General features: G+C 41.7%; 1 protein-coding gene across 13 annotated transcripts in view; it reads right to left on the bottom strand.

Annotated features, from left to right (window-relative positions):
* LOC121447907 (calmodulin-binding transcription activator 1) overlaps window positions 1-20001 on the bottom strand; it is an 829155-nt gene that overhangs the window by 799940 nt on the left and 9214 nt on the right. For 12 of the 13 annotated variants that reach the window (XR_005974311.1, XR_005974310.1, XR_005974312.1 and 9 more), the window contains exon 2: window positions 1639-1708. The exons of the other annotated variant lie outside the window; for it this stretch is intronic. Coding sequence is in view for 9 of the 12 variants with exons in the window: in XM_041651178.1 (XP_041507112.1) it covers window positions 1639-1708 (70 nt within the window). In the remaining 3 variants the exon portion in view is untranslated. The remainder of the gene's footprint in view (window positions 1-1638; window positions 1709-20001) is intronic. 13 annotated transcript variants of the gene reach the window in all.

The following is a 20001-nucleotide window of genomic DNA, read 5'->3' as shown; positions in this document are numbered from 1 at the left end:
ATGAGCCAATCTTCCTCGTCAACCTTCAAATATTTTCAAAATTATAATTTCAGAGTCATAGTGTAATTTAGTTAAATCTTTCTAAAATGTATAAAAATGTTCACTCAGCTAACTGGAGTCTAACTTTCAGTTTTGTTTCTAAAATTGAGATTCACATTGCCAAATCTTTGACTAAAACACAAAGAAATGCATTTGGCATGTTTCTGGGGTGCTCGAATTTCTGCAAGCTAAGTCCTAAGTATATTAACTAAACTAGTCTGATAAGGATACCTCCACTGTCTTTCCCTTTGCAATAAAAATCTAACAGTTTGGGCCTATGAACAAGGAGAACACCCTGACTTAGGAGAGGGATGGTGACTTGTCCGTCTCTGGACCTCTAGAAAGACCACCACACCAGCTCCACTGCAGCACAAGTCCATCGGCTAACTCTCACAGCGCATGTGATCAACAGTGTGGAGAGGAAAAACTAAAAGGCAGTTCCAGTTCCACACTTTTCTGCTTGGCTCTAATTATGATGTGCTTAGATTTAACTAGTGGGATCAGAACTGGCTCAGGGAAAGGAGCACACACTGGTGTGTTCCAGGCAGCACAGCGCTCATAGCAAAGCACTGCCGTGACCAACCTAAGACCTTCCAATTCCTGTCCCCAAACACTGTCAGAACAGGTGCTGTTCTCTTCCAGTCTAAGAAGGAAATGAAACCCAACATAATTCTTCAAATGGAGTTTTAGTGATTAAAAGCAGTTAATAATTTTAAGTAGCAAAGCCTGAATAGTTTTGTTATTTAACAACCTCTCTTTCCTCTCTTTGTGGAGTTGTATAAACACCACTCTCACCCTTCCTAGTCTTAGGTGGCCCGTAATTACTGTTTTCTTCTCCATTGTGTTATTGCATCATAACCCAGGTTCTATGAACTCCTATTCACTCTACAGTTATATTTCAATATAAAATATGGGACAAGAACAGAAAAAGAAGAGGCACCAAGGACTTGGGCTGCATTCACCTAGGCTTTGGGCACACTCCTGTACTTTATTTCACTCAACTCCAACTTCAGCAACAGGTGCTTAGGTTTCTATTATTGATTGGAGGAGACATTCATGGAGGTCTATTGTTAACAAACCAGGTACCCAAGAAGGACTATATACTGGGCTCTCTTGTTTAATCCTCATGAGAAAATGTGACATTTTAATTACCACCACCACCACCCCAGCTCTGCAGATAAGGAACTTGAGGGTTCAGACTAATTTAGCCAAGATCCACTGTTACAAGTAGCTCAACTGGGATTCAAAAATAATCTTTGGTTCCCACAGAACACCAGCTAGTCCTATTCTGTATCACCCAGATGTACTATGGACTCCACAGTTAAGGAAGTGCTGTATTAATACCAACATTTGCAGGGGCTGTGACCTTTCTGTGTGGCTGGATCCATCGCTTTAAATCCTCACAGAAGGCTCATGAGGAGAGCATTATTTGTGTTGCCTAAAAGGATTAAGTAACTCATCTAAGATCACACAGCAGCAAAAGGCAGAAGCCCAGCTTCCTAAGTTCTGGTGCAGGGCTGTTTTCACCATACTAGGGAAGGAGTTATCTGGCTGCCAAGCCCACCCATTCCTGAAAGTCAAAAGCTTTTCAAATCCTACCTTCTATAGGTGGCACGGTGTTGAGAACACAGTAGGTGCTAGTTCCGCAGAATACACTTTGGGAAACGCTCTAAGGAAACAGAAAATAAAATGTAAAACTAATCTTTGAAAGAGACATATACTGGCTCTTCTGTGATATTCCTGCCGAAGATGCAAAACCTGAATCTAACCATGAGGAAATATCAGATAAATCCAAACATGGGCATTCCACAAAACAACTGGCCTGGGATCTTTCATGTCAAGGCTTTGCAATTGAGAAAGACTAAGAGCCACTGACAGCCATCTGTGACCAAGGAGAATGAAGTGGCTACTGAACATGCACCAGAGTTCTGACTGAATGATCTTTAACAATAGTCAAAAGTGAAACAGGATTTGGGGATTGGATGTTAGAAATGCCTCAATAATTTCCAGGCTGTGACTACTGTAGTCAGGGAAGACATACACAACACAGCATTTAAAAGTGACGAAGACATTAGCATCTGATCTACAAAGAGCTGAGGTAACAGTGCTTTGCACTGTAGGCTTGGGAGCATTTCCCAATAGAAGACACACGTGAGAACATGCAATACCATGTGGTTTTTATTAGAGTACACACGTGCTGTGCACAGAATAAACATATAAGAAGCAATATCCATGGCATCCTCATCTGCAGTCAGTATCAACATTAACCATGTTCCAGCAACACAGTCAACATCTCATTCATACAAAAGATTCAACTGAAAACACCCCATTCATACAAGAGACTCAACTGAAAATACCTCATTCATACAAGAGACTCAACTGAAAATACCTCATTCATACAAGAGACTCAACTGAAAACACCTCATTCATACAAAGACTCAGCTGAGCGCCAAACAGCATTTGTAGAAGAACAAGAGGAGGAAGTCAGAATATATGGACTCTGCTCTCAAGTCACTTCATTCAAGGAAACCTCAAGTTTTCATATAAAAACCTATACTCTTTTAAAAGAGAAAAATATTTGGATCTCTCCAGTCAATTATTTTTAGTCCTAAGAATGACTTCTTGTTTAGCTGTAATACTAACTGATACTTTAGACTATTGATCATTTATTATAAACCACTTATTTTTACACTTAGAAAAAAACAAAGACCATTTCAAGGTCAACAGTTGAAGTGCAAAGACTCCAGTTCTGTCACTTACTAGTTGTCCTTGGGAAGCAACTGAGCCTCCGTGTCACCACAGATAGGCAAGATGGGACTCTATGATGCCTTCCCCTCTGCTGTCTCCTCCAAAGTAAGAGAATCCAACCACCACACTACCGTCAGCAAACACCACTGTTACTATAGTAACAAGTACAATCTTTAATAATTTCAACATTTTCTAAGAGCAAAAAAGCTGCTGGACTAAACTTCCATGAATTTTTCCTTTTCCTCTCCCTTCCTGCTGCGTGACCCAGATCCTAAGACATAAACACAACAGAGCTTTCCCATAACACAACTCCTACACCCAGAGTAGCTATTGACTCCTTAATTCTTCTCCAGTGTCTGGAGACCTCCCCATCCACTCTAACATCTACCAGCTTCCAAGCCAGCCTACTAGCCACATTAAAGGCTCATTTTCTGCCTATTACCAAAAAAATTAGCATTAAAGGTAATAGTTACTTAGCATATCTTAACAGTTTTTAAATCACTAATGTTTGACGAGACACGCTAACATAAATGGCCTTACGAACAATGGGGTTTTCACACCTATCTTCCAAATCTGATAGTTAAGTTAGTGGTAAAACATCCCAAATGGCAACACAGAACTCAGACACTATGGACAGAACTCAACTAAATCTCCTCCACAGCACTGGCTTCATTAAGGCTCCCAGTTGATTTAAGCTTAAAAACTTTATAACCTCAAAACACCCCCAGGTTCTCAAAGCAGATAAACCATGGCACAAGACAATGGGAACAACAGCCACCTTGCCTAGACTCTCATGTGCCAGGCCCTGCTCAAGAGACTTTCACAGGATCTCTTGTGTGCCAGCCATCTCCAGATGCCTCTCTGCAACAGTGCAGTGGCTTGGCCAAAGGAAAGAGTGCTAGTCCCAAGTTCTGCAAAGCTGGAGCCATCCTTCTTGGTTCTCCCACTCACTGCAGACAAGTCAGGACAGATAAACCCCAAAAGGACAGTATTACGGCATAGAAAAGCAGACATATGAGTCCAAGTACTCCCACAGCAGTGTGTCCTGCTGCTCCACAGAGCTGACAAGCCTTCAGAAAGCCTTTGGCCCCATGATCGCGCAACCCTGGAGATAGATATAGGGATCAGAAACTGCCTATTCCTCCCACAGCACACACCTCTTTTTACCTCTTTCATTTGGTCTACAAATGGCAAAGGAGCACATGTCACATGCCAGACAGTCAGCGGAGACCCACAATAAACAAGGCATCCTGTCTCAAGGGACATTCTAGAAGGTAAGGTAAACTGACCCTAAGTGAGGTACTTTAGATCACCATGGTACATGCACACTATTGTAAAAAGCCTGAAAAGACTGTTCTCCACAGCTCCTGACTGTGTCACTTTGGGAGTGTAAGTGAGTGCTTGGTGACAATCATGGAGAAACCTGAATTCCATTTTAACCAAACCAATGGGTCTTGGCTACAGGTGTCAACTTGGAAAATTTTAAAACTCTGATGCCCAGGATGCAATTCTAATTAATGAAGGCAGAATATCAAATCTAACTATCTTCTGTGCAGATTCACAAATGACTCCACAGTGGGAAATAAACAGCTGGGTGACTGGGCAACCATTCTAACTTTCTGTTTCTTCAAGTCAAATGGAGGGTGACCTTGAACAAGACTTCTACTTTCCCTTCACACTGGTAATCTCAGGGCCTTGCTCAAGCCTGAATTCTGATTCATGGGTCTCTATGGAGCCAGAAATCCTTCTCTAACAAGCCCCATAAGACACCAATGTTGTGATTCATGCCACACCTTGACCATCAGGAAACAGATAACCAACTTCAGAGATTAGGATTTAGATTTTAGATCTTCCAGCCCTGGTACTCATCAACTTCCTAATTCTACAAACTAAAAATGTGTTGTACAGACTTTGAGAATCTTTTAAAACTATGCCAGAATATGCAAACAAGCAGCACAGTATCTGCTAAAAGGACCTAAAAGGAGCAATGCCTGCAGAAGCTACACTGCGTTAGGTGAGGAGGCAGTACTGAAAAAAAACATAATAAGAACATGAGACACAGTTGTTTTAGGGCTGAAATGACAGCTGTGCAGATACAGAACTACAATGCAGTAATAAAAACAGGGCAGGAACCGCTCCCTCACCGTGTCTTTTCACAGAGCCTAGGTCAGGATGTCATACACTTTTGCCATATGCGCACATAGTCCCTAGATGAATTAATAAAATAAAATACTATACAGTAAATGAATAAAGGCCTTGAAAGAGAGAAGTGACAGGAGGAAAGCTCTTTACAGCTGTTGCAGTAAACATCGAGAATGTTAAAACTAGCTCAGGGGCCACAGAGCTTATTAAATCAAAGGGGAAAGCAGCTATATTAAATGTGGTAAGTCACTGTCCCAATTACAAGCAATACATTAAACATTTTTGTCACCTGCTCTATCAAGACTTGAACTGATTCTTGAAAACTCAGTCACTACATATAAGTGACCAAATTAAAGAGAGTAACAGCACCTCACCAGTCTCACAGAGCAGTAGGCATAGTATCTCATGAGTAAGGCAAAGTAAGTTATAAACTATATGTTAATAAGCTCAAGCACCATCAATATCTATATTAGCACATACCAAAGTCCCGAACAAGTGTCCCTGTGTCCCTCATCTCCAAGCAGCAGCTCTGGCATCAATTTCCTTCTATTCGATGGCAGGGATTTCCTGGGTCTCTAAGCTCTTCTGCACTGAGACAGATGAGATGGTGCAGACTCATGCCCAGACACTCTAGGAGTCAGGCCAGAAGAGGCTCACTCTCCTGCTCTCACTCTCCTGGTGAGAACTAACCACAAAGTCATTCCTGACTGCAGCAGAGAAAGCCAAAGAAAAGCAACAGGCTCCGGACCCACTAGCAATCTCAGAATAATGCCATCTGTAAACTGCCTTTAATTGCAAAAGACTCGTTCCTTTCAGAAACGTCTTCAAACTAACCTAAAATGCCACCTTTAATCCCTACATCATTCTCCATCTAAAGCCAATCCAGCAGTTTTACTTCCCTGATAAACATTTTCTAACTCCTCAAAATCTGATTGTATATCAAGGGCAGCCCTGAAGAGATTTCTGTCTTTTCTGTCTAGCCTCTTCATTATCTGCAGTGCTTCATTCAAAGTCTGCCACATAAAAGAAGTTCGGGTATTTCTGGCATTTACAAATGATCACCACTGCCAAGAGTTCAAGGAAAGGAAAGCACAATGCCCTGGGCTTTACTCAAGGCCTCCTTCCTCTGCTAACGCAGCCCTGCCACACCATACTCTGCAGTTACCAGACACTGCTCTGAGATACGGGTTCTTGGCACTCCTGTCCCACATAGCAGAAGATCAGTACCAAGAAGTCTCAGTCCAGCAATGTTGTGGATATTTTTTAGAAGAAGTCATATCTCTTTATTTATTCTAGAAACTGGGCAAAATGAATTGTCACAGACACTAAGAGCCAATATATTAAAATTTTTGGCTATAATACAAGCCTGCTAAATAAGAAAGTACAAGGTCTGTCAAAAGACAGACTTCAGAGGCACTCCATGAAATCAGGTTAATGACATCTGAGACTGAAGAACCAACACAAGATGCTTTGTCCTTTTCCTGAACTACAAAGGTCATTGGGGGGAGGGGTCCTGTACATACAACAGAACATAAATACTTTGAACTCATCTATCTCACCACCTTTCACAAAATCTGAAATACCCTAAGGGCTACGGTCTACAGAACCCTCACAACACCCTGGTGGGGCAGAGAAAATAAACAAGGCAAACACCTGCACGGAAAGGGGCCAGTCTAGATGACAGCTCTTCCCTTCCTTCGGCAAGCAAAATAAACCAATGCGACACCAGCTGCTAAGGGAGCTGGAGAACTGAAGACAGACTCTCCAACAGAGTTTGGTTCGAAGGCAAGCAAGTGTTTTGGACAGACCACAACAAAGCTGCAGACCTAAGCAGTTTCTCAGAACTAGTTTTTGAATGCATCCAGACTGATTCACCATAACCAAAGATGTGGGTAGGTTATAAACTAGCCTCAGAATTGCGCGGGGGGAGGAGGGGATTTACAGATATGATTCATACTATTGTTATAATTTTCGTAAGTTTAATATATTCAACAGTCTGAAAACAATTCAATATTTAATAAATGTCTTCACTTGTACAAATACTCCAAAGGAACATTCTGAAAACAGTCATGTAAGATCTAAATTGACCCTGTGTTAGTGATACCTGTAAATGCCTCAGAGACGGAGTGAAACATGAACAGAATCATCCATGCCCTCCACCTAACACCACATCATGTCACAAGTGTCATCTCACATGAAATCTTAAATTTAATCCTACTGGTAGCAGCAGACATATGGCCATTCTAGAAAAAGGACAAGAGCAAGTCTGGGCACTTGACTTGATCACTGGCGGGGAGACAAGCTCCCTGTACAACTCCTCACCTTCAAGAACTTGGGAATGCTGCCCCATACCAAGCAAGTTCCCAGAGTAGGAGTAGGAAAAGTGAACAGGCTAAAGCAAGGCAGTCCTCAATGCAAATCTTGTCTAAAGATCTTCAGGACTGGTGCTGGAGAGATGGCTCAGCGGTTAAGAGCATTGCCTGCTCTTCCAAAGGTCCTGAGTTCAATTCCCAGCAACCACATGGTGGCTCACAACCATCTGTAATGAGATCTGGTGCCCTCTTCTGGCCTGCAGGCATACTAAATAAATAAATAAATATTTTAAAAGATAATTAAAAAAAAGATCTTCAGGACTTTTCAAGCATTTTCTGGATTATGAACCTTACCATTCATCACCTATCACTACAGCCCTAAAACTAAATCTAAAGGGAAAAAATGACACTGTTTCCACAAAAGCAATGAGACACAGGCCAGGACAATGGCAACATGCCTGCCCTAACCCCAGCAGGAGCGTAGAAGCAAGGAGCCTCAATGTGAATACAGCAGAACTAGGAAGGTCCATGTGCATCACCTCACCTTTTTTACTGAGAAAAGTGGCTTTAGACCCACATTCCTAGCATGGCTACCACTAAACTACTCAGAGTTCTAACAAGCTTAGTTTTCAGACTGCCAAGCCCTGGGAAGATCAGTGCTAAATCCAAAGGGAAGAAAACAGTGCTAAAATCCTACACATACACAGAAGCAAGAGTGGTGGGACAGCAAGGACAAGTTTTGTTGGTTTGTTTTTTAAAACAATAAAAATTGGACACAAGGTTTAGAAAGGTGCAGCAGCTTGGGCTCATCTGCTATAAAAGCAAATGTTCCACTCACGGCCCCAAAAGAGCACAATGTTAGACACCGCCCAGTTCCACAACTTACATACAACACAATGAAACCAAGTTAGCAGAGAAAATGCCATTAAATCCCATGCATTCTATGTATTATCAGGGCAAAAGAGCAGTCTTGTCCCTTTGTTTGTGTGACATATAAAATACATCCAAACGGATTGACTCTTCTCATTCTCAACAACATCCTGATACAGATGGAGGAAGACACCTGCACTGGCCAGTGGCCTCAGGTATACAAGTCTACTTTAGCAAGGGAGATGATCAGGGTCAGTTACAAGACAGCAATGCTAATGACATGAAATGGGATATATGTATGTCCCTAGTGCAGTGATACAAGTACCTGAAAAGCATGATACATGGTCACATCTTAATCTTCATCTGCAAAATCTCTTTCAAACTTCCCATCACTCCAAGTTCCCATCCTACCACCTGCATCCAAAGGACCTCCACTTGAAGCACTAATGTCTCCTAGTCACACTATCCCTCCCTCCTATTGTAGGGCATAAACTTCACGACGGACCTACTACAATTCCCACTCTGATGTTGACATCTTCATACAGTCTTAAGCCTTGAGTGTACTTGCTTTACACCAGTACAGCTTTTGTTTCCTGGGTGAAACAGATCGTGACTTCTATCATCTTGCTACCCAGGCTCTTCTTCATTGGCTGGTAGAGGAAAATGCCAATTGGGAGAGGCTCATTAACAGGAATGAGGGTAGCCTCCCACTAAGTGAATCCTTAGATGACCCTGGGAGCTTGGAAGCTGATCCTTCCCCATGAGAGCCCAGCCCTGACTAACACCGAAGTGGCTGATAGGTTCACGAGGCCCTAGGCACCACTTAGCCACACCCTTCTGAACTTCAGACCCACAAAGAACCTTAGGGTAATAGCTGTCATGTTCTAAGCGGCAGTTTGTGGTCCGTAGATTAACTATACGGCCACAGCCCAACAGGTACGGCTGCCCCGTTTTTGTTTATCTCCTTAAACAACCATTACACTATCATTTCCTTGGATAATCTGCATTCACCACCAAAATTCATTTTTTTAATGAGTGTTTGGCCCTCATTTGAGTCTGTGCACCACTTATGTGCCTGATGCATTCAGAGGCCTAAAAAGGGCGTCAGATTCCTGGAACTGGCATTTCAGAAGGCTGTGATCTGTCTACCGTGTAGGTATTGAGAAACACCTGGGTCCTCTACAAGCGCAGCCAGTGCTCTTAACCACTGAACCACCTCTCCAGCCCTGCCACTAAAATTCTCCAAAGTATCACTCACCTATCTCTCTCTACTCCTCTCTTCTCTTCTGCTCTGACAGCAACATGACAACTATGACCCATTCCCAAGCCTCATACACAGTGACCTCGCTTTCTGTGCAGCTGTCTCTCTGGCCATTCATTCCCAGCCACTGTTTATTCTCTTCCCCTTTCTACCGTCAAATGCCTTCTCTTTCCCCATGGCTACCTCAAGCACTACACAGAGTTTTCCTAATTCTTTTGCAATCATTCACTCTATCCAATCAAATTGCAGCTACTGCTCTGGATGGAGGGACTCAACACTGAATCAGTCCAGCAAGGCTATGGCTTCTATGGAGTTTATGATTCCGCAGAAACCTCCAAATGAACTCACCATTTTCCACATCGCCCTGTGCCAAGACTGCCTGCCATGAATTTTAATGGCAAAGTCCCCTTGCTGTCTGACAATGCCATGAAGAAACAAAATATGCTGGATTAAACCTTGGGCCCACATTTCCAGTGTGGCTATGTGTGCACATACTTTTGCATCATCTTTCTCTTGCACTCACGTCTCACTTTGGCCTCTCCAAGCTGCTAGTAGATGTGGTTCAAAATTTAGGAGGCATCTTCTATCAAGGCCTACATTCATTCGCTTATACAGTGTGTGTATGTTTGTGTGTATGAGAGAGCATGTGCGCATACTAAGTCCCACTAGCTCTTTCTTCAATCAAACACTATCAAGAGTTCTTGTCAGGCATGGTTTTCTCTAGACACTGATCATCCCTGCTTTGTTCATCAGCTTATTTCTCAACAAATGACATGAAATCCAGATACTCACACCCATCCTCCAGAAATATGTATGTAACTGAGGAAAAAGAAGAGTGAGCAAAGCAACTCCAAGGCTGTGAACAGAAAAGCAGAGTGTTGTGGCATGCTGATAGCCAGTGTGGATAGAGGAGAAGCCAAGAAGGCGTATATGAGTCTCATCTAAACAGAAACCCAGAGTCAGACAGGTAAGAGCCATCAATCAAGCACATGTGAGCTGGGGGCTCACATGCATTCTGGGGAAGGGGCACCCTTCTAGATCAAAACTAGATGTGTCCTTGTCTATAGCCGTGACAAAGTACAGATCCCCCACACAATCATAATCTGAAAACTTCAACATGGTGTGTGTGTGTAGCTGAGCTATGTGTAAAGTGGAGCCAAAGAGGCTTCATTAGTTCCTTAAAGGAGAACCAATTTTATCCAATCGATTCTCCTCTTCTAATGAAAACAAAAATAAACTTTAAAAGTTACAGGGTCAGAATATAACCCAAAAATCTCTACATATCTAAAATACCAGCCCATCTGGTCACCCGGAACTCTTTCTATAATTCTTTCCACAGTTATGCTACACAAGCTCTCTAAAGTTTTCTCCAAAAGCCTTCACCCTCTCAGGTTAGCCTTCATTCTATATTACATCTGCCTTGAGAGCACTGAATCCCACCTGTAGTTCACATGACAACTTGACTAATATCAAGCTCCCCCCATTCCTCCCACCACCTCCATTTGCTCTGTGAGGGCAGGAATGGAGGCTGTCTGTCCTTTCCTGAGCTTTGCACAGACACTGTTATTATCTGCTGAGTAAATGACTTCACTCAAAAGAACAGTAACACATGCCCCACAGTAAATACAAGAATATCCTCTGCCTCCAACAACGTTCCACCTCCAATAATTAGACATAAACACACACACACACACACACACACACAATATGTTCTTTATTAACCAGAACGCCAATTTTTTTCCTATAGAGGCAAACTACCAACAAACTTTCAGATCAAAGGAACACACAGGCTGTAGCACAGCTGCTTGCTGTCGAATACTCTGCAAAGACAGCTCATTGCCTTGATAAATTCAGGTAGCAGTATGCTTATAAGGTGAGATGCTCCACTTCCTGAGCTAAGCAGGAGTTACAAAGCATACAGGCAGATCCATCAGCAGGATTTTAACTCCCCAAATAGATACAGATTTAACATAATCTCAATTGCATTTTCTTTAGAAACTGGAAAGTTGATTCTAATATTCAAATAAACACAGGAATGTGTTATAGCCAAAGCAATCCTAAAAAAGAACACAGCTGGAGGCTTGCAAACCCAGCACTCAGGATGCTGAAGCAGTAGGATTGCAGAGGCCAACCTGAAGTACATCAAAACGTCCCTCAAAACAAAACAAATGCCGTCTCATAAAGCTCTAGTTACAGGACAAACATGTGTAGGGAGAGCAAATGAGGGCTGATGCGCCAGAAAAAAAACCTTCACATTGACAGTCAAACCACTTTCAACAAGGGTAAGACCCTTCAAGGAGGAAAGAACAGTGTTTTTCAGCAACAGTACTACACAACTGGCAAATGGACATCCACAAAGAACTAGAAGTCTACCTCACACCACAAACAAAAAATGACATGAAAATGAACCAGAGATCTAAACATGAGAGCTAATGCTACAAATTTAAGAAAGGATGGATGTAGGGTTTCATAACCCTGAATGAGGCCATGGTTTCCTAACTGCGACACCAACTGATAGATAGCACCTTATCAACTTGCAAAGTTCTATACTTCAACAGACAATCAAGAAGATAAAAAGACAGCCCACTAAGTAGAGGAAAAGATCTGGTTAAGAACTGTTATTAAAAATATAGACAAAAAACTTACAATTCAGCAGGAAAAAAAAACCTGACTCTACAAAAAAATAAATCAGGCAGACATACATACAACCAATACCTATGAACAGACACCATCATCAGTAATCAGGGAAATACAAATTAAAACTACAATGACTGTCAACTCCCATCTGTAAGAACAGCAAAAGTAACAAAGATGGGCAATCAGTAGCCAAGTGTTAGCAAGAGGAGAAACCAGAATCTTCAGCTCTGCTGGTGGGAGCACCAGGAGAGCAGCCACAGTGCAGAGAATCCAGGTTAAAAGCAGAGTAAACTGTAAAACAGCACTTCCCCTTTAGGCACGCTACTCAAGAGAAGAGAAAACATGCCTACACCAAACTTTTCCCAGGTTCCCAGCTGCAATTCCTAACAAGAAACATACATGCTCACTTACTGATGAACAGACCCTCAGGATGTGGCAGACAATTACTTATAGGGTATGTGACACCCAGAAACATAAACTTCAGAGTATCATCCCAACAGAAACTTGACAGCCACACAACACAAAACAGAGTCCAGAACAAACACACCAAGACAGGAGGCAGATTAGTAACTGCCCAAGTCATAAAACACAGAATGTCTCAAAAAATATACAAAATATTATTTGTATTACTGTACAAAATGCTGGATTCCCTTGTGACATTTTCATACATATACGCAGTGTGCTTTGATTTTAGCAGATTTTTCTTTCTGGAGTGATGAGAATGCTGTGGATTTATGCATTGGAGACATCAGCATGATTGTTAATATACCAAAGAACAAAAATGGCCATCAAGTCTATGTGAGCAGATTTTTCTTTCTGGAGTGATGAGAATGCTGTGGATTTATGCATTGGAGACATCAGCATGATTGTTAATATACCAAAGAACAAAAATGGCCATCAAGTCTATGTGATGATATATGAAGTCTACCTTAACAAAGTTGTTTTTTTTAAAGGAATCAAGCCGGTGTAGCGACACTTTTAATTCCAGCATTTAGGAAGTAGAGGTAGGAAGATCAGGAGTTCGAAGCCAGCCTCATTTATATACAGAGTTCTAGGACAGCCTCGGCTCCCCGAGACTGTATCTCAAAAAAGGAAAAAGAAACACACACACAAACACACACACAGAACCAATTCCTTTTAACTACTGAGACTCCTTACACTTCCACCTTTTAAGCAGGGCACAATACTGAGCAATGCTTCCCTGCATACAATCTACTCAAGGTCAACACTAGGAAACATCAATTGCTAAACCCCTCTAGATGTAGAAAGTTCACAGGCTCTCCACCCCTTACAGTCTTCCAAAGTGTTCTTTCAAAGTCTTCAATTTGCTTTCGGTAATGCTATGAGAAATCAGGAGAAGCAAGAGATAAGAGACAGTAAAGAGATGTGAAGGAAAGACCCAGTGAGGTGCACACAAGTGGCCACAGGCCCTAAGACATCTGAGCTCTTCTCATACCCATTCTCGGGCACTATTTTTAATTAGGAATATACATGTATGTGTGCAGAGGTTAGCGGCATCAGATTTCTAGAGCTGGAGTCACAGGCAGTTGTAAGCCATGTAACATGGATGCTGGGAACCAAACCCTAGCCCAAGCACTCAAGTGCAGAGCCATCTCTCCAGCATGTCTTCCAGGTTTACCTAAGAATGCAGAACACCAACCACTAAGCTGATTGCCCACAACCAGGGGAAAGAAAATGAAGCCTACCCAAAGATCCGAACCATGAGACCTCAGCTGACGGTGACACGCACCCCCAAAACACCTTGCCTTAACACCCAAGGACAAAGAATACACAAATCACTATATGCTGGTTGTCCCATTTTGAACACTCAAAGCACAAGCTTTGAATAGTCACAACACCCACCCACTAGTGATTTATTTCTCATACACCAAGGATGGTTGGCCAAGCCCCTCAATCTCCAATCTGTAGCTACAATGCACATTCCTCCTTACATTTATTTATTTGTTTGTTTGTGATGTGTGCCTTTGTGCGAAGATCAGAAGATGACTTGCAGGAAGTCGGTTCTTTCCTTTTACCATGTGGTTCAGGGGATCATATTCAGGTGGTCAGGCTTAGTGGCACACACCTTTATCCACTAAGCTGTCTTGCCAGTCTACAGTATCTTTTACACTGCTTGGTGGAGTCAATTTAAGGTGCCATGACCCCTGCAAGCACCATAACCCCTTCTCACAATCTCTTCTCTGCTTAACCCCTCTATGTAACTAGCAGGTCACTCATCCTAGCCCACCTCCACCAGGACAAACATCTAACCTATGGACACAAAGCAGGCTTCAGTCTAATTCTGTCTTGAGCATTTCTGTATCTACTGAGCCATCAAAGGTGAAGTGAGATGACAGTGAGTACCAGAGTCAAGACATGCATGAGGGCCTTGACATGAAAACCAGGATCCCAGCTCAGCCCCAAGTGTCTCTAGAGAAAACCTCCAGTGCAGACACACCAGGGACAGTCCCAGACTATCTTGCTGCTTCACTAACTGTCCCAGAAACTCAGTCTCTGCTCCAGACTAGATCTGCCCCCACTTAGCCTGTCCTAAGTGGCTGGGTTTCTTACAACCCAAACTGTGCTAACTGGTTTTGAGATAAGACTTCACTATGTATGGCTGGTCTGGAACTCACTATAAAGACCTGGCTGCCTAACCTAGAATGCATTACAGGCTTAAAAATGAGACATCACCACGGCTTTCTCTTCTTTTAAAAGGTGGTAAAATATACCCAACACACAATTTACAGTTGTAGCCATTTTTGAACACATGATTTGGTGGCAGTAAGTAGTAAGTCCACGCACACTGTCCTATCATTTATCACTGCTTACTTTTAAAACACTCAGAAAAAAAAGAAAAAAAAATCAAAAAAAATCAAAAAAAATAAAACACTCAGAAAGACCACAGGTTTTTATTATTTTACTGAACCAACAGTTCTACCTCTTCACCAAATGGCAAGAGCAAGGAACCTCTGCAGGGTAGAACTGGCAGGATGTGCAGAAGGTAACAAAGAGCAGTCCCTACAACTGGAGCACCAGAGCAGGTAATGGCATGGCATAACCAGAGGGCAGAGGAACTACAAATACCAAGAGGACAGACAAAAGCTGACAGGGTGTGCTCACAAGCTAAGAGGTCATCCTATCACCACACTTGCATCAGAGGACACTTGCACAAGCACCAATAGTTCACTAGAATAATGTGACTGGTACAGAAAACAGATATCTCTTCCCACTGAAATGCCTGCTGTAAATTCTGGGCTCTAAATTCGGTCAAGTAATCTATGATCAATTTCTGGAGGACCCCTAGAAAGAAAGACAAGTACTTCAAAAGCTCTGAGTACCCACTCACCACCTTTCCACTTGTGATAGCTTTCTTTTTTAGCACAACAGCTTCCATCAATAAAATTAAATGAGGAAGAAACCTCCAACAAAGCTTTGTCAAAGCCAACAAACTCAGCCAGCATATTTCATAACAGTAGAGATGGAAGGACAAGGCAAGGAATATTTACAAGAACACCAGGAACTTGAACTTACCCCCCTGTATCTTTCAGTATAAAAGAAACTCAAAAAGTGAATTATGTTCAAGGCCTCCCGAAACTGCCGACCTGGAGAATCCAGCCGGGGATTGTGTCCAAGTAAAAACGCTATACTATCGATTGCTGTAGACCACGGCAACTCCCCAACCCACGAGTTTAACAGGAAGAGTCTGTGTTTACTGAATTACTGGCAATCAATACATTTAATAACACTTAATCAACTCCAAAAAACATAGTTAAATTAATATAAATACATAAATACTATCTTGAACATACATATCTGAAGTCATATATATATGACTTCAACTGAAGTTTATATATATATATTCCAAAACTATAAACCCTTATCCATACCTAAAGACAGAGGATACCTAAGAAGACTGAGTGTTTCAGTGTTGACATCTTCATTAAAATCTTACAATATTTTACTTTCTTGACTGTAAATACGATGGGGGGGCTCTATGAACAGCAAGCAGAAAGGGGGTACAGCAAAGGCTATGCTTCAAACTCCCCACATGGTTTGAGCCTACAAATTTATTCTCGATCTGGTATTGGCATTTCAAAAGGACAGGTTCCACAGAGCAGTCTAGTATCAGCAAGGCAGCTGCAAAGTGATATATATATCCACCTTCACTTTCTTATCATCAGAATGGGATTAGAATGGGACAGAATGGGTAGAACTTTCAGAGGTCACTTCTAGGACATCCCTTTATATCAACATCACGACAATCTCCTCACAATCATTATTAACTAACTCATGTCACAGAGCTGAAGTCTGGGAAAGACACAATGAGAAGAGCCAGAGTCAAAAATAACAAATGGATGGGAACTGTCTGATAAAGACAAGAGGTAGGAGGCCAAAGAGAGAGGCTTCTACCTCCTGGCCGCAAAAGTAACAGCAAAATCAGCAGAAACGCCTGCTGGTGGGGCTCCTCAGTTCACAATCAGTCCAGCTACTTTCAGGAAGGAAGAACAGCACTACCCAGGAACCAAAGGGACTTTGTTAAAAACCTCTGGGGTTGATTCAGGGTAGGCCAAGGATAATAATGCCAATGCCATGAGGCCTGTCCAGTAAGTGCGGTCTAATCATTGCAGTCCCCAACTTTTCAGAAATCCTACAGAGCTACACGGTTTTGAAAATTATGAAATTTTACCATTAAATAATTCTTTCTTGGGGCCAGTAATATAGTTCAGTCAGTCAGTAAAGCACTTTCCACCAATCCCAATGGACCAGAATTTGAGCTCAGCAAGTGTAGCAGGGTTTCTTTAAACATCTAGCCCCCAAATCATGACTTGGAGACTTACTCTTAACTATGAATGTTTGACCTTAACTTAGGCTTGTTTTTAGCTAGGTTTTATTCCTTTAACTTAAATTAACCATTTCTGTTCTTCTATGTGTTGCCCTGAGGCGCGTTTACCTCATCTCCATACAGTCTATCCTGCTTTCCTGATTCCGGCTGGCTGGCTGGCTCCCCCCCCCCCCTTTCTTCCCACCAGCCTTGCCTAGCCTTCCTGTCTAACTATTGGCAGTTCAGCTTTCTATTAGACCACTCAGGTGCCTCAGGCAGGCAAGGTAAAACAGCAACACAACTTTACATAATTAAACAAATGCAGCATAAACAAAAGCAATACACCTTTATATAGTTAAAAAGATGTAACACACCGTGACATAGTTAAACAATTAATCTACAACACAAGCAAAGGTAACACATTTTTACTTTATTCAACTAATATTCTAGGCTAGGTGGTGGTGGCACACATCTTTAATCCCAGAGGAAGGCAGAGGAAGGCTGTTTTCTGTGAGTTCAAGGCCAGCCACAACAAGCAAGTTGTCCCCTCACCTACCCATGTCTCCCTCTACCATATAAATAAATGTTTAAGGGGGGAGGGGAGGGAGCCTGGGCTAGAGGCTAGAGAGTTGGCTAGGCTAGGTACTTGAGAGCAAACACTGCTCTTAATGGACTCTAGATTAGTTCCCAGCACCATGACAGTGTCTCACAACCACTTGTAACCCCAATTCCAGCAGGTTCCAGCATCCTCTTTGGGCCTCCAAAGGCTCAGCACGCACTCTCATACATGTAAGCCTGTGTGCACACTCATGTGCACGCATGCACACACACACACATAACTAAAAATACAGACTTTAAAAAACAATCCCTAGGGCTGGAGAAATGGCTCAGTGGTTAAGAACACAGACTGTTCTTCCAGAGAACCCAGGTTTGATTCCCACATCCTCATGGTATTCACAACTCTCTATATAACTACAGTTCCGGGGATCCAATGCACTCTTCTGGTTTCCAAGGTCACCCAGGCACAGAAGTTGGTACATACACAAACACACATGCAAGGAAAACCAAAACACATAAAATTTAAAATTTTAAGAACAAAATTTAAATAAAAAATAATTCAGGCTGGACAGACGGCTCAGTGGTTAATCACAAGGGATGCTCTCCCAAAGGACCTGGGTTAAATTGCCAGCACCCACATGGCAGATTAAAACTGTCAATAACTCCAGTTCCAGGGAATCTAATACTCTCTTACCAATGCATTAATTAAATGCAATATGTAAATAAAATTAAATAAATTAAAAAAATAAAATGACATCTTATTATAAAGAAATATATAAATGAATGAATGAATAGAAGAAATTCCTATCTTCAACATTACAAATAAGACAGGGGTGTAGTTGAGTGGTAGAGTATTTGTTAGTATCCACAGAGCCCTGTGTCTTACTCCCAGTATTTCAAGAGGGAAAGTTATATTCATACAATTATTTTTTACACAAATTTTATATATATACATACACAATCATATGCACATAAGAATGATATACTATCTCGTAACTGTATATTACATTTTATTAATGTCAAAACCTTTCAACTCGCCGGGCGGTGGTGGCGCACGCCTTTAATCCCAGCACTCGGGAGGCAGAGGCAGGCGGATTTCTGTGAGTTCGAGATCAGCCTGGTCTACAAGAGCTAGTTCCAGGACAGGCTCCAAAACCACAGAGAAACCCTGTCTCGAAAAACCAAAAAAAAAAAAAAAACAAAAACCTTTCAACTCTTAGGAAAAATAAAAAATGTCATATGTGCTTTCAAATGCATCTCCAGAAGTGAAATTTCTTCCTCCTTAGTACATAAGCAAAAAAATATAAATTTAAAAAAAAAAACCCTGGCTCACAGATAAGTCTGTTATCATCAGACAACTCAGTTCAACATAAAGGCACATGAAGCTCCAGCTGTTTAAGGATACAAGGAGTTAGATGTATCTATAAGTTGTCACATGGATTAAAATGCTGTCCCAGGGGTCAGTTCAGTCAGTAAAGTGCTTTTGTACCCATAAAAAAAACTGGGTGCACCAGCATACTTCCACCACTGGGAAGTAGATACAGGTGGCTCCTTGGGGCTTTCTGGCCTGCCACTCTAGCCAGTGAGTTCCAGGCTAAATGACAAAACTGCTCCCAAAGAGCTGGAAGACACCACACCAAAAGCTAACTTCTGATCTGATCTCCATATACATTAATTGTTTGCTTAAATTTTTTATTTATATGTGGGAGGCATGTGGAGGCCAGAGGACAACTTGCTGGAGTCAATTCCCTTTCTATCACATGTTTTACAGGGACCTGGTCCATCAGCTCCCGTTGCAAGCACCCTTATTTGCTAAGTCATCCTGCTGACCCTAAAAAAAAGGAGAATTTAATGGTAGAATGCTGTCATTTTCAAAACTGTTTACCTCTATAGGATCTGAAAAGTGAGCTGTGATGATCAGGGTTTACACATGAATACACAAAACAAAAATTAATTTTTAAAAATCCATAATAAGATAACATTGGCAAAGCCTGAGTTCAATACACACACACACACACACACACACACACACACACAAGTTTAAGAGAAAGATGGGTATCAAGAGAAATGACTGCAGTTCTGATCATCAACTCTAACCATGAACTGAACTAAAACGGTACTGCCTGAAAGTAACACTGCTATTTCTAAATGTCCTTGGCAATTAAATATTCAGAAAGTCAGTGAAGACTCAAGAAAGCAGAAAAAAATTAACTTGTTTACAGCTAACCATTCATCAGCCACAGCCATGAAAAATGCCAGAAGCCTCCACCTTGGCCCTACAGAGGAAAACTCGAGTAAGAGTTTTCCGAGACTGTATTCACTGGGCTAAATTATAAGGAATAACCTCCCTGAAGGAGAAGCTACAGTCCACAACTACATGAGTGTACAATACAGACAACTGAAATCTGACTCTAATTCAAGGAATGCTATGCCTTCCACAACATCAGCATATCAAAGACAGAAACGTTAAAACTATAAAAATAATCAAGTCATTTGATATTTTTCAAGAGTAACTGAATGCTCAAAGAAGTCCAAATGCATTCCAATAGGAACATAATCTGATCCCCAGGCTTAACCTCTTTGAAATGAAGTAGAATCCTCCAAATCAG

This window comes from Microtus oregoni, unplaced genomic scaffold (genome assembly GCF_018167655.1).
Source record: "Microtus oregoni isolate MIOR12 unplaced genomic scaffold, Mior012 000005F_ref0000423, whole genome shotgun sequence".
NCBI lineage: Eukaryota > Metazoa > Chordata > Mammalia > Rodentia > Cricetidae > Microtus > Microtus oregoni.
The sequence above is the reverse complement of the archived record's forward strand: the minus strand, read 5'-3'. Positions and strand labels throughout refer to the sequence as shown.